The 14,220-nt window shown below is 42.7% G+C and overlaps 1 protein-coding gene across 1 annotated transcript; it reads left to right on the top strand.

Annotated features, from left to right (window-relative positions):
• The first annotated feature begins 6,125 nt into the window (after window positions 1–6,125).
• LOC127571648 (thiamine transporter 2-like) lies at window positions 6,126–14,164 on the top strand. Its single transcript, XM_052018228.1, has 5 exons — window positions 6,126–6,362; window positions 7,885–8,725; window positions 10,467–10,659; window positions 11,603–11,741; window positions 12,707–14,164. Exons 1-5 carry the CDS (start codon window positions 6,192–6,194, stop codon window positions 12,872–12,874), a joined length of 1,512 nt encoding a protein of 503 aa, XP_051874188.1. The 5' UTR covers window positions 6,126–6,191; the 3' UTR covers window positions 12,875–14,164.
• The last annotated feature ends 56 nt before the right edge of the window (window positions 14,165–14,220 follow it).

Below are 14,220 nucleotides of genomic sequence, written 5' to 3'. Positions count from 1 at the left end.
GTACTTTGATTTATGAATGCCAGGATGCCAAAAGCCTTCTTTACAACCCTGTCTACCTGTGATGCCAATTTCAGGGAATTATGTATCTGAACTCCAAGATCCCCTTGTTCCTTTGCACTCCTCAGTGCCCTACCATTTACTGTGTATGTCCTACCTTGATTTGTCCTTCCAAAATGCAACACCTCACACTTATCTGCATTAAATTCCATCTGCCATTTTCTGGCCCATTTTTCCATTTGGTCCAGATCCCTCTGCAAGCTTTGAAAGCCTTCCTCGCTGTCCACTACACCTCCAATCTTAGTGTCATCCGCAAACTTGCTGATCCAATTTACCACATTATCATCTAGATCATTGATATAGACAACAAACAGCAATGGTCCTAGCACAGATCCCTGAGGCACACCACTAGTCACAGGCCTCCAGTCTGATAAACATTCATCCACTACCACTCTCTGTCTTCTCCCACACAGCCAATTTCGAATCCAGTTTACAACCTTTCAATGGATACCCATTGACTGAACCTTCTGAACTAACCTCCCATGTGGGACCTTGACAAAGGCCTTACTAAAGTCCATGTAGACAACATCCACAGCCTTTCCTTCATCTGCTTTCTTAGTGACCTCCTCGAAAATCTCTACAAGATTCATTAAACATGATCTATCACGCACAAAGCCATGCTGACTATCCCTAATCAGTCCTTGGCTGTCCAAGTACTTGTATATCCAATCTCAGAACACCTTCCAATAATTTACCCACTACTGATGTCAGGCTCACTGGCCTCAGGAGTGGTTGAAGAGAAGAGTACACACTCACTGAAGGAGTAGCTTGTCAAGCACCTGAGGGAATTGGGAATAGAGGGTTACACTGATTGAGTTAGATGAGGAAAGAAGGGAAGAGGTTTGAGGAGACCATAAACACCCTCATGGATTGTTGGTCCAAATGACCTGTTTCTATGCTGTGTATCCTTTGCTTCATTCATCCTAGGGCCTTTGCCCTATTCTGGTAAAAATTAGTAAATTGATTTATTATTGTCACATATACCAAGGTACAGTGAAAAACTTTTGTTTTGCATGCCATCCATAGAGTGCATTGAGGTAATACAAGGGAAAACAATAACAGAATGCAGAATAAAATGTTACAGCTACAGAGGATGTGCAGTCAGACAATAAAGTGCAAGGCCATAATGACACAGATTGTGAGGTCAAGAGTCCACCTTACCATACTAGGGGCCCGTTCAGTAGTCTTATCACAGCAGGATAGAAGCTGTCCTTGAGCCTGGTGGCACGTGCTTTCAGGCTTTTGTATCTTCTGCCTGATGGGAGAGGAGGGAAGAGAGAATATCTGGGGTGGGTGGGGTTTTTGATTCTGTTAGCTGCTTTAGCAAAGCAGCGGGAAGTTTATGGAAGGGAGGCTGGTTTCCGTGATGTGCTGAGCTGTGTCCACAACTCTCTGCAGTTTGCCCCAATTGTTTTTAGTGGTTTTTGCCTTCATGTCAAGAAACTTGGCAAATCCTCTTTCCACATACATGGAGATAAAAAGCTAGCAGTAGGTGAGAAGCAGTGGATTGTTTACTGGTGCAGGTTTACTTATTTAACTGCATTAAAACTCCCCAGCTCCAATGGTAGACTTTAAATGTCTGTGTCTAAATCCATAGTCCAGGCGACTGGATAACTTACCTACTAATATACAAACAAAAAACACTGGAACATCTCAGCAGGTCAAGCAGCATCCATGAGTTAATGTTTCAGGTCAAGGAGTTTTCATCAGAACTGGGAAAGAGAGAAAACAAGTTAGTTATAAGTTTTAAGTTAAGATTTTAAGTTAACTTGACTATAATGCTAACATGATCCTAAATGTACATTCCATCCTAGGGGAAATAACAGACAGCTTTCCTGGTTCATAACCTTCCACAAATATTGTTCTATCTTGTTTAAGATATAAAATAGCTGGTGTTCCCAGTTTAAAAATTAACAGCTTTGGTATTAAATTACAGGCAGCTGTAAGGATCGGTGCCCTGGTATTTGAATTACAGGCAGCTAACTTCTCATGTTCTAATTCTGGGTCTGAAATCCGTACTGACTGATTTGTTTGCAGGACAGGAGTTCAAATGTGTTCTACGTTTTTATTATCCACTGCTTGAAATTAGACTGTGACAAAGTCTAGTGCCCGAACACCCTTGCAGAAAGAGCCAAAAATATATCTTTTGTGCCAACAGATTATTTCAAACTGGAAAATTATCTTTGTTGTTCTATCAGTTGTGTGCTGCTAAAATGCTTCTTCCAAGCTCCCTCCAATTCTTTCCCATGTCCCAGTGTGATTGACGTATAAGTAAATGCAAGGGACACCTGATCAAAGCGGAAGGGGAGAGAGTTCTTTAAGCTTGTAGAACCTTTCTTAAGCATTAATTTTGATTATCTGGATTTCTGACTGTAAATACTTGCATTACTTGTTACTGCTCCTGACAGGCATCTCTTTAGATGAGCATGCTATGTTCACAGAATGTCTCCCTGGCATTGCGTTGCCGATAGCCATTGTCGTTGGGTGTCATTATATTGGAAATGGAGGAGCTCAGCAAGATGGAGCTGTGGGGACTCAGAAACCATTCAAAGAGGATATATCCCACTGGATATTATCATCTGCTCCCACAGCATCTATAGCCAGAACACCTCTCCTGAGGAAAATCCTGCAGACACAAGAGACTGCAGATGAAGGAATGTTGTGCGTAAGTGGAAGGCAATTCAGCAAATCCACACTCATCAACCCATTTCACCTTCCCTGTGCTGATGAAGGTGTATTATCATGCTCAAAGTCATTGCCACGGCATCATTTTGGACAGTCACAGGGAATCCAGGTAACAGACACCTTTGTGCGATATTGGGAAGCATTCATCAATATGTGTCACTCCTTACAGAAGAGTGAGCTAATCCATTATGCCTTTGCTATGATACCAAAAGTGATGAAATGAGGTGATGTGAGACTGCTGCCTTCCCTAAGGCCCAGGGTACAATAGCTGCAACCTCAAGGTCCCCCAGGGAACTCCCGCTCAACCAAAGGGCTTCCTTGACTTCCGAGCTCCCAGTATTAGGAGTCAAAATAACAACCCATTGAGTCTACACCGATCATTGAGTGGCCATTAGCACGAAACCTATTTTATTCTTCCCACATTCCCATTGACTGCCCCCAGATTTTACCACTCAGTTACACACCAGGGGCAATGTACAGTGACCAATTAACATACCAATTAATCAATTAACCAAGTAACGTCTTGCTTTTGGGATGTAGGAGGAAACCCATGCGATAACAGGGAGAATGTACAAACTCCATACAGACATCACCGGAGGTCAGGATTGAATCCAGGTACCTGGAACTGTGAGGCAGCAGTTCTGCCGGCTGTGTGGTGATACCTTCAGCCTTTATAGTTAACCCCTCAGTGACATCTTCAGGGATGAGAATCAAATCAATGGGAGACTGCTGAATGGCAAACTCAATGCCCTGCACCCATCAGTAATGGCTCCTACAGAAGGTGTCACTGCCAGTATTTGGATCAGAAGTAGTGTATGTAGTTCACCATGAGGCTTTGGTGGTTACCACTGTGATCTTAGAAACATGCTCCACACCCGGTCGGTTAACAAGAACACGGCAGCATTCCCCAGGTTGTCTCAAGAACCGTTAACATCTTTCACACTCATTACAGCTTCACACGTCTGGCAGCAAAGGACTTTGGAGTAGTTGCTTGTTTGGAGCATGGAGAAGACCATCAGAGTGGTCAGCGCCCTGAGGTGCCTTCATGGGGGAGCAGAACATGGCAACGTTGTGGGAGCAGCTTCTCACGTCCACCGTGCCCAGGATGCTGGGGGATTGCGTCCTACAGGTCAGACTGCAGCAAAAATCTCACCGGCACTGCCTACGGTGGTACCCAGCCTGGGACAGCAGCTTGGAGTCAGAGAGGATTGGTCACTCACACATGCACAGAGCAAGGTGAAACCAGGGGAGGCAGGGTGGATGATGGAACCTGCGCTTCACGTGCCCACCGGGTTCCCTGGCTCCTCACTGCCCTCCACTCACCCCACTGAGTACTCTGCCCCATCTCGCTCCACTGGCCCTCCCTCTTGTGAATGGCACTGTAATCATGCAAGCCTTTTTTGCAACAGATACAGAGAACCACTGCTCCCAATTCAAACATCTTGTCAACAGGAAATTCAAGGATACATTTTCACCCTGAATGGGACACTGCTGTACCTGACTCACATTTCAATGATTCCTTTTACATGGCCTGGGAATTTTTGCCCTCAAGAAGGTGGTGGTGAGCTGCCTTCTTGAACCTCTTCTGCGGAAGGTGCTGCCACAGTGCTGATGGGGAGGGATTTTCAGGACTTAGACCCTGGAATGATGGAAGGAAGAACAATATATTTCCTGAACTGTATGGGTGTGACTGGGAGGGGAACCTGTACATCCTGGTCCCATGGACCTGTTGCCCTTCTCCTTCTTGGAGACAGACGTCACCAGTTTAGGAGGTGCTGTCCAAGTAGTCGAACTGAGTTATTGAAGAGCATTTTGTCAATGGTACACTGGTGGTAGAGAGAATGAAGGTTCCTGGTGATGGATGAGGTGCCAGTCAAGTGGGCTGCTTTGCCCTGGATAGTGGTGATTTCACTGAACGTTGTTGGAGCTGAACATCCAGGCAAGTGGAGAATGTTCTATCACACTCCTCACTTGTGCCTTGTAGATGATGGAAAGGCCTTGGGGTGTCAGGAGATGAGTCAATTGCTGCAGCGTTTGACCTGCTCTTGACCTGACTTATGAGCAGAATGGATTGAGTCACATTGGTAACTGGTTTATTACTATCACATGTACCAAGGTTTTGCATGCCATCCATACAGATTGTTTCATCACATCAGTACATCGAGGTAGTACAAGGGAAAAACAATAACAGAATGCAGAATATACTGTTACAGAGAAAATGCAGTGCAGGCAAATAATAAGGTACAAGGACATGACGAGGTAGATTGTGAGGTTAAGGGTCCATTTTATCATACAAGAGGTCCATTCAATAGTCTTATAACAATGGGATAGAAGCTGACCTTGAGGCTGGTGGTACGTGCTTTCAGGCTTTTGTACCTTTGTAGGAGGTAATTTCACTTCAATTTGGATCTGGACCCATGACTTACCCTACACAAGCCCCCCACTGTTCCTCCAGCCCTCCTCTTTCCATGCCACCGTTGACTCCAGCCTGTCACTTGAACACACACCAGCTCTGGCCCTTCGCTCCTACGCACTGACACCTCTGCTCCTCCCCCCCCCCCCTTCCTGATCTTCTGTCAATTTCCCACCTCCAACCCCTGCTCCCACCTCACCACCTCCCGTCCTCTTGCTCCTACCACCACCAGCCACCAGTTCCCCATTGCCACTCCGGCACTGTCTCTGGCCCATCGTTCCCCCTTTCCCCACCAGCTCACAATCGCCACCAGGACCCCTACTCTCACCCCCTGCCTGCACTCCTGCTCCCACCTACCATCACAACTCTCCCTTGCTTCCACCCACTGGCCCCTCCAGTGCCCCACTCTGACCCACTGCCACTCCATATCTGACTCCCACTCACTGCTGCTTTCAGGCCCCCTGTTCCCACTCACCCCATTGCATTGGAGCTCCCAGTGATTGCTTTCCCACTGCCAGTGAACGTGGAAGGCAAGTGCTCAGGACGAAGACAGAATCTTTACCTGTCTCACCCAGTCAGAAACATGTGGTCATTTTGCTGGCGATACTCATAAGGGAAAATAATCATAGGAAGAGCAGGACTGAAAGCTCATGGGATTATTCTACAAAGAGCTAGCATACATAAAAGGGGATGAATAGCCTCCTGTGCTGAAACACCAATGAATTTGTAAACCATGTCAAACCACTCACTTCAACATCTAGAGATTGGAAGGAACATTTTGCCGTCGATTCTGCTCTGTATCTCCTGTGGAAAAGTATAACAGAAGTTTATACAAAGACTTTGAATTTGTCTTTCCTCTCCCACTAGTTAAGGGTTCAGTAACTTATTTACCTCAAATTGCGTACATCAGGAATGAATCCTATTTAAGGCGAGTTGTTGAAAGTTCACATTTTTGTGATCAAAGGTTTAGACTGTTGTAGGACTGCAGTGGAAAACCTATACTTTCACTTCGTTCCAACTACACCTGTTTAGCACCATGTCATCCTGCTGTCAAGCTACAGACCACTGGAAGAGAGCACAAGGCAATGAATGGCTGTATCCTACACTGATTCTGTGTGCCTTTGGATTTTTCACCATGATGAGGCCAGCAGATTCATTTTTTGTGGCTTATCTGGCTGGATCTGACAAAAACATTACTGTTCAGCAGGTGTGTGTTGAATAGAACTTCTAATCTGCAAAGTTATATATTCTAGTTTGTTGTACTAGCATCATAACATCAAGAAGTAATTAATTAAGGAAGTATAAAATGGAGATAGAGGGATGTAAACAGTGGCCATTCAGGAGATTGGAGCTGGCAGTTTACCATAAATAATGGAAGTGAAGAACAATGGATGAAAAAATATAACATAACAGATGAGGTCAGAGGATGGGGCAGTTGGTGTGCAGGTTGATGCAGTGTGTAGAGAGACTCTGAGGAAGGATAGGCAATTGATAGGGCAAAAATTTAGTCAGTTGGATGGGTTGAAGTGTGTCTATTTTAATGCAAGAAGTATGAGGAACAAGAGTGATGAACTTAGAGCATGGGTCAGTACATGGAACTACGATGTTGTGGCCATTACAGAGACTTGGCTGTCACAAGGGCAGGAATGGCTGCTGGATGTTCCAGGGTTTAGATGTTTCAAAAGGGACAGGGAGGGAGGTAAAAGTGGGGGGAGTGGCATTGCTAATCAGGGATAGTATCACAGCTGTAGAAAGGGATGGCATCCTGGAGGGATCATCCTGGAGGATTCAGTTTTACTAACCCCTCAGAATTTAAAGGAGAAAAGTGGGAATATCCCATTCAATGTCCACAAAACCTCACCCTACACCTTTTGAGCAAAGTCTGTGGAGTGTGGAATATACTGAACAATGTACTCCATCCATTATTTACAATGTTGAATGATCTTTTTCTGAAATTGGAGTACGTACTTCTTAAAAGGAATTGTTTAAGGATTTACTCAGTGCTGATCTTCATGAAAAGGAATATTATTTTAAGTCCTTTAGACATATATTTGTGTTCAACATTTTACATATCACACAGGTCAATGATAGGGACGGTGTCCCCATCCACTTAGTTCTATTCTTCAACTGGTTAGAAGTCCCAGCTCCACTGGGAACACTCAGCTCCACCTTTCTAAAGCCCTCATCATTTGAGTTGGTGCATCTTTTGTGCCACATGCAGACTTGGGTGAGTTGCAACAGAGTGTTGACCTTAGTATCTTTAACCTACAGCATAAGGTGTACATTCCTGCAGCTGATTTCACATCTCATTTTCCTTTTCCTCCAGCTTTTTGTGTGTTGCTCTAGATTCCAGCATTTACAGTCTCTTGTGTCTCCATTTTGCTACTCCAATGTGAAGTCTCTTCAAGGTACACCAACCTTGAAGAAGTTTTCCTCCGAGTGCAGATAAAAAGTCTTGACCCCACTATCTCCCTCCATAGATGCTGCCTGACCGGTTGAGTTCCTCCAGCTTTTTGTGCATTGAATTTAAAACTCTTTTTGGGAATCCAGATTCTATATCCGAGAAACCACATCTATAGAAATGAACATTGGATATGTTATTCAAAATATGATCCGTTTGTGCATACTTCCAACATTGCACTTTGTCTTATTTCTAGGATTATTAGTTTTATTTTTCATCCAATTTTTTTTTTAGAAGTATCCTTACGCACTTTCTTATTTACTTTCAGGTGATGAATGAAATACTGCCAGTATGGACATACTCTTGCTTGGTAATGTTAATTCCCACCTTCTTGCTTACAGATTATTTAAGATATAAACCTATTGTAGTTCTTCATGGTTTTGTGTTAATTATTCAAGGCATAATATTGATTTTTGGCCAAGGGGTTTTGCTCATGAAATTTGCGCTCTTTTTCTATGGGCTGGTGGTTGCCACCCGTATTGCTTATTATTCATATATCTACAGTGTTGTTAGTTCTGAGCACTATCAGAAAGTGACTGGCTACTGTCAAAGTGTCACATTGTTCGGACACACCTTCGGTTCAACTCTGGGACAAGTTTTAATCTCTGCTGGGAATGTCTCGTACTTGTGCCTAAATGTGATTGCACTGGCTTCTGTATCAGTGGCCTTCCTGACTTCCATGCTGTTGCCAATGCCCAAGAGAAGCATGATTTTCCACAGGGAACAAGTGGCTGAAAACAACCAACTCCCATCGGCAACTGATGGTCGCCAGCCAAAGTGTGGAAACGTTAGTCCCCAAGACAATCCGGATACAACCACCACCCAGTTACAAGCAGTGTTGGATGCTAAGGTGCCTAATTCGACCGTTAATGGATTGGCGAAGGTGATAGATCATAGCAACACTTTGAATGTATTCCACCAACTGTGGTTTGATTTGAAAGAATGCTACTCGTCTCCACGACTACTCTGCTGGTGCACTTGGTGGGCTTTGGCCTCGGCTGGCTTTAACCAAGTTATGAGTTATGTGCAGGTGCTCTGGGATCACATTGAGCCAACATGGAATGTTACAGTGTACAATGGTGGTGCTGAAACCGTGGCTACCCTCATGGGTAAGTTGAGGAACATTTATCAGTAAAGGAGAAAACTGTTGAAGCACCATCTTTCCTGCTGATGCTGTCATAAATATGTGGGAGTGGTAAAGGAAAGAGAGGCTTTAGGAATAAGAAAGCAATTAGAGAGGGGCACTGTGCTGTAAAAGTATCAAGAATGTGAGTGTGGGGTCAGTTCAGGGATTCGTGAGGTGAAACTAAATTCTACGTTCACAGCAAGGCTGGTAAATATTTACCAGGTCCCACCCAAACCACAGGCAGTCTTCAGGAGCCTGTGAAATGAGGTGAATCAAACATTCACAACAAATGGGAAAAAAACAACAGGTAAAAAAGAGATCAGTATCAGAATATCCAATGCAACAAATGGAAGGCTGTACAAGATGCAAGACGTTTAGCAAAATGTTCCACCTAGGCAATAGTTTAAATGGTTCATTAGTCAGGATATTGAGCACGGGAGTTGGGACGTCATATATGGTAAGGCCACATTTGGAGTACTGGGTACAGTTCTGGTTGTCCTTCTATATGAAGGATGTCTCTAAACTGGAGAAGCTGCAAAAAAGATTTACGAGGATGTCACCAGGACTGGAGGGCTTGAGTTATATGGAGAGGCTGGATAGGCTGGGACTTTTTTCCTTGGAGTTTAGGAGGCTGAGGTAGAGGTTTATAAAATCATGAGGAGCATAGATAAGGTGAATAGCCAAAGTGTTTTCCCCAGGGTAGGGGAGTCCAAAACTAGAGGGCATAGAATTAGAGTGAGAGGAGAAAAATTTAAAAGGGACCTGAGGGGCAACTTTCTCACACAGAAGGTGATGGGTGTATGGAATGAGCTGCCAGAGGAAGTAGCTCAGTTAGGCTATTTGATTGACATGGGTGAGTGGGGCTGAAGGGCCTGTTTCCATGCTGTATTGCTCTATGACTCTTTTAATGTTATGGGCTGGTAGTGCTGCTACTGCACAGTTACAGCAATCCGCCATGACCTTGAGTCTGTGTGGAGTTTCCTTCTGGTGCTCTGATTTCCTCCCACCATCCAAAGAGGTGCTGGTAAATTAACTGGTTACTGTAAATTACCCCTAGCCAAGGAAGGCAACGAGAGAATTAGGTGGGGGTTGGTGAGGTGGGGAGTTGAGAGAATAGGTTACAGAGGATTAAGTGGTGGGACTGACGAGAATGCTAAGTCTGAATAGACTCAATAGGCTGAATGGTCTCCTATGTTTTACAACATTAACAAAGTCACAGAAAAATAAATAATAGGCTAATTGGCAAGAGTGCAATATTCCTAGTTTTCTGGATGACACTTAATCTCCAATTACAAAACTCCTGACCTTGGCTTCTATCTGCTTATGATGTGATGTCATTTAGATCGGTGAACTTGCAGTTTCAAATGAAGGTTTATCATTTTTTATTTTATTGGAACTTATCTAACAGTAAGTTCTGTTGCTACTGGCAGGTTTAACAGTTCTTGCTGGTCTCATATATCTGGCAATTACCTCTTCTAGACAAATGAAGCCAAAGTGAGGTGGCGAGGAAGTTCATTAGAAGTGTAATTCACTTGAAGCAGAGGGTTTTGTTGTACAACCCTTAGGAGTTCAGAAGATCTGACTTAAAAGGAAACCGTGTTTATAGCAAATACATTACAGTTCATTAAAATAGACAGAAAGGGGTGATATGATCCTGTAAATTACTCAGCTGATCTGGCTCATGACTGGATGACCTTGATGACTCTCCTCGTTTTGTTCTTCAGGTGCCATTTGCTCCTTTGCCATTGGGCATATGAAGCTAGACTGGCCAGTCTGGTCTGAACTGGCACTCGTCATCTTGTCAGTGGTGAACAGCGGAGTTTTATATGCCATGGCTTTAACAAAAGAAATTTGGGTCTGTTATGCATGTTATAGCATACTCAAGAGCTCTTACATGCTACTGATCACCATAGCAATGCAAGTATGATACTGTAAGTCTACCTGTGCTAAGCTGTTTTTAATGAAAGTACAGAACTGAACAAAATGGTTAAATCGAGGGCACAAAAGACTGCAGATGCTGGAATCTGGAGCAATATACAAAAAGCTGGAGGAACTCAGGAGGTCAGGCAGCATCTATGGAGAGATATGGACAGTTGACTTAGATGAAGGGTCTCGACCCGAAATGTTGACTGTCCATTTCCGTCCATAGATGCTGCCTGACCCAAAATGGTTAAAATGTTTGTAAGAGAAGTCTAATGTAAAGATTGACCCTGCTTATGAGCAAAATGCTTAACATTATCTGAATGTTGGATGTTTCGATCAAATGAGGAAACCATACAAAAGGTAAGGTTTTTACTTTTTGTCTCAGTCAATTGGTTTATTTTAAGTCCCTCTGTTACAAATCTCATTTAATTAGCTGAATTCAATTCTGTTGAATTTACCCATTAGTTATCTACCAAATGTCAGACCATGACATTTGAGTTTTTTTAAATTCACAGGATATGGGTATCCCTGATGAAGCCAACATTTTTTTGCCCAACACTCATTGTCTTTTGTGCCGGTCAAGGTATTTCCAACTTGAATTCCTGTTGTCATCACCTGAAAAATTTCAACTCTCCAACAAGAGACTGAGTTTGATTGATATGCAATTCTGGTAAAACAAACTATTTTCATTTTTTAAAGCTGTTTTTAGGGACATGCACAGATGAAACCTCACTTGTAAATCCCTCTAAATAGATGGTTAGGTTTATGATTAGCCCAGAAATGGATTAGGCTTCTTTTTTTATATATACAGTGTACACAAGTAAGTAATCCCACAAACGGTGTTAGCATCAGTCTTTGTTTGAATAAATGTATGACTTTGTTGATATCCCCAAAAAGTATGAGAGTTTAAAATATAACAAATCTTCTCTAAATCCAGGTTTCAGATTGCAGTTAACCTTAAGGGACACTATGCACTCATATTTGGAGTAAACACCACTGCGACCCTGATACTTCAAACCCTCCTGACCACTGTTGTGGTTGATTCAAGAGGCCTTGGTTTGGACATTATTACTCAGGTAAATTCAATGTATAAATAATACATATATTATATATATATATATATATATATATATATAAAACCCCAATATTTTAAAAAAAGGAGTAAGGTATTATTGACCTGTAAGTCTAACATCAGTAGTGGGGAAAATGGCAGAATCTATCAGAAAAAATATAATAACTGTTATAGTAACAGGACACCTGGAAAGCATTAAAGGGATTGGACAAATTCAGAATGTGTTTATTATGCCTAAGGAATCTAATGGCGTTTTGGAAAATGTAATCACATGGATAGATAGGGAGTACCTATGGATGTGGTATATTTGTACTTTCAGGTTTTATTTTATAAGGCCCCACATAAGAGGTTAGTGTGAAAAATTAAAGTACATGGGATTGACGGTAATGTACTGGCGTGGACTGAGGATTGGTTAACAAATAGGAAACAAAGGGTAGGAATAAATGAGTTTCTTACCGGATATCAGGTAGTGATCAGTGGAGTGCCGCAGGGATTAGTGCTTGGGCCCAGCAATTCATAATATGTCAATGATTTAGATGGATCTAAAGTAGGCACAGATTTTAAAGCTTTGAACAAGAATATACTTGAACAATAGGCATAAACACAAAAAGGCTGCTCAGAAGGAAACCAGATACAATTTGTTGCATGCTGTAACACATTGGCACCTGAACCTGGTTAAATAATACAGCAGGCCATCTACTTCCAGCTCGGTGTTGGGCTCAACCTGTACAGGCAACGGAGTGACTGAGAGAGGCACACATCAACTTCAGCATACAGGAGAGGAGATAATAAAGCTGCTGCTTCAAAGTAATATTCTGGCTTTAACATCCTGCAGCAGAATATATATGCAGCACTTTCCTCTGTGCAATTTGCAATTAGTCGCTGTGTCTATTTTGCTATGATGCCTGTGAATATGACACTAAAGCTATTATCCAGAGTAATCTCTACTAATGTTTTTAATTTTTGCAGTTTCTTGTTTACGCAACTTACTTTGCTGTAATAGCTGGACTTTTCCTCGTCAGAGGAGTCTACACCTTTGTTCAAACTGGATGGAAAGGAAAGACGCAAATGCGTTCGGGGATCAATGAAAATACCTCACCGTCCAGAAATGATATCGACATTCCAGTAGAGCTCTGAAGAGTGTCTGTTATCTCCCACCCCACATACACCAGTCATTTACACCCTTTGTTTTAATTTTCACCCATTGTAAAATATGCTGCAGTGGACAGGAGAGCAGCAAATTAATTAGAGTGGAAGGAAAAAAAAACTTGCTTATTTTGGGAAATCAATGCAAGTTGAGGATCATGGATTCATCTGCCTCCATCCAGCTCTTGGTAGTCATGGTGCTTATATGAATGAGGGATGGTTAGACACTCTTGTTGGACAATGAGCACTGATTGGGAGAGTGACTTGCTGCTGTTCACCTCACACACCTTGCTGGATGTGGTCTCATTCAATTGCATAAGAAGTCATCGATGAAGTAGTTGGTTCTAAGATGCTCTGACCCACTTCTTGGAGTTTTGGACCAAAATAAACAACCTCCAACATCTCTTCCTTACGCGAGGTATGGATGGCTTTCATCCCCATTCGCTCCAACTTTATAGAGTCTAAAATCATGCAGCACAGAAACAGGCCCTTCAGCCCATCATGTCTATGCTGACCATCAAGTGCCCATCTATAATAATCCCACTTTTTCTCTTGCAACCCCATCAACTACTCTTTCCCTGATACTCCCATCATCCACCTACATTAGGGGCAATTTACAGAAGCCAATTAATATACCAATTGGTGGGCTGAAGGGCCTGTTTCTGTGCTGCATGTTTTTTTAGATGCTATAGTTGGAGTAACATTTCTCACCCACCAATTTGTCCAATTAGCTCTCTACCAGACTATACCCAATCACAGTAAATTAATGGAAGCAGAGTCATCAGTAGTTCTGTCAAATAGCACTTAACTCAAGAAAAACCTGAACAGATTCTCGGTAGGATTCAGTCGGGACCACAGGTGAATATGGATGGGAATCCAGAGGTAAAGTGATTGTGGCTGCCTTTAATATTAAGGCAATACTAGGTCAACTGTGGCACCAAGGCACAGTGGCCCAGCAGTTAGCGCTGCACAGCTTCTGCCACCTAGGTTCAATCCTGCCCTTTGGTGCTGTCTGTGTGGAGTTTACATGTCCTTCTTGTGACCATGTGGCTTTCCTCTGGTTTCCTTCCATGTGCCAGAGTAGTAAGTTTTGGAAGTTGTGAAAGTAAACTAAAGAGTTGTATAACTAGAAGAGTTGTGAAACCAAAGAGTTAATGAGTCTTTTTTGAAAGTACATAGTGAATCTTTGAGCTGCCTGAATCAATCGTGATTAATAAAATATAGTTGTTAGGCAAAGGCATTATGAGGTGTGTTTTATCATGTGCTGTATTCCCAATATGAGGGTTATCACAATAATCACAAAATAAATATTCATAGTCATTCTTACTAATACAGTA

Source organism: Pristis pectinata, chromosome 6 (genome assembly GCF_009764475.1).
Source record: "Pristis pectinata isolate sPriPec2 chromosome 6, sPriPec2.1.pri, whole genome shotgun sequence".
Classification (NCBI taxonomy): Eukaryota; Metazoa; Chordata; class Chondrichthyes; order Rhinopristiformes; family Pristidae; genus Pristis; species Pristis pectinata.
This window is presented reverse-complemented; position numbering and strand designations above follow the sequence as displayed.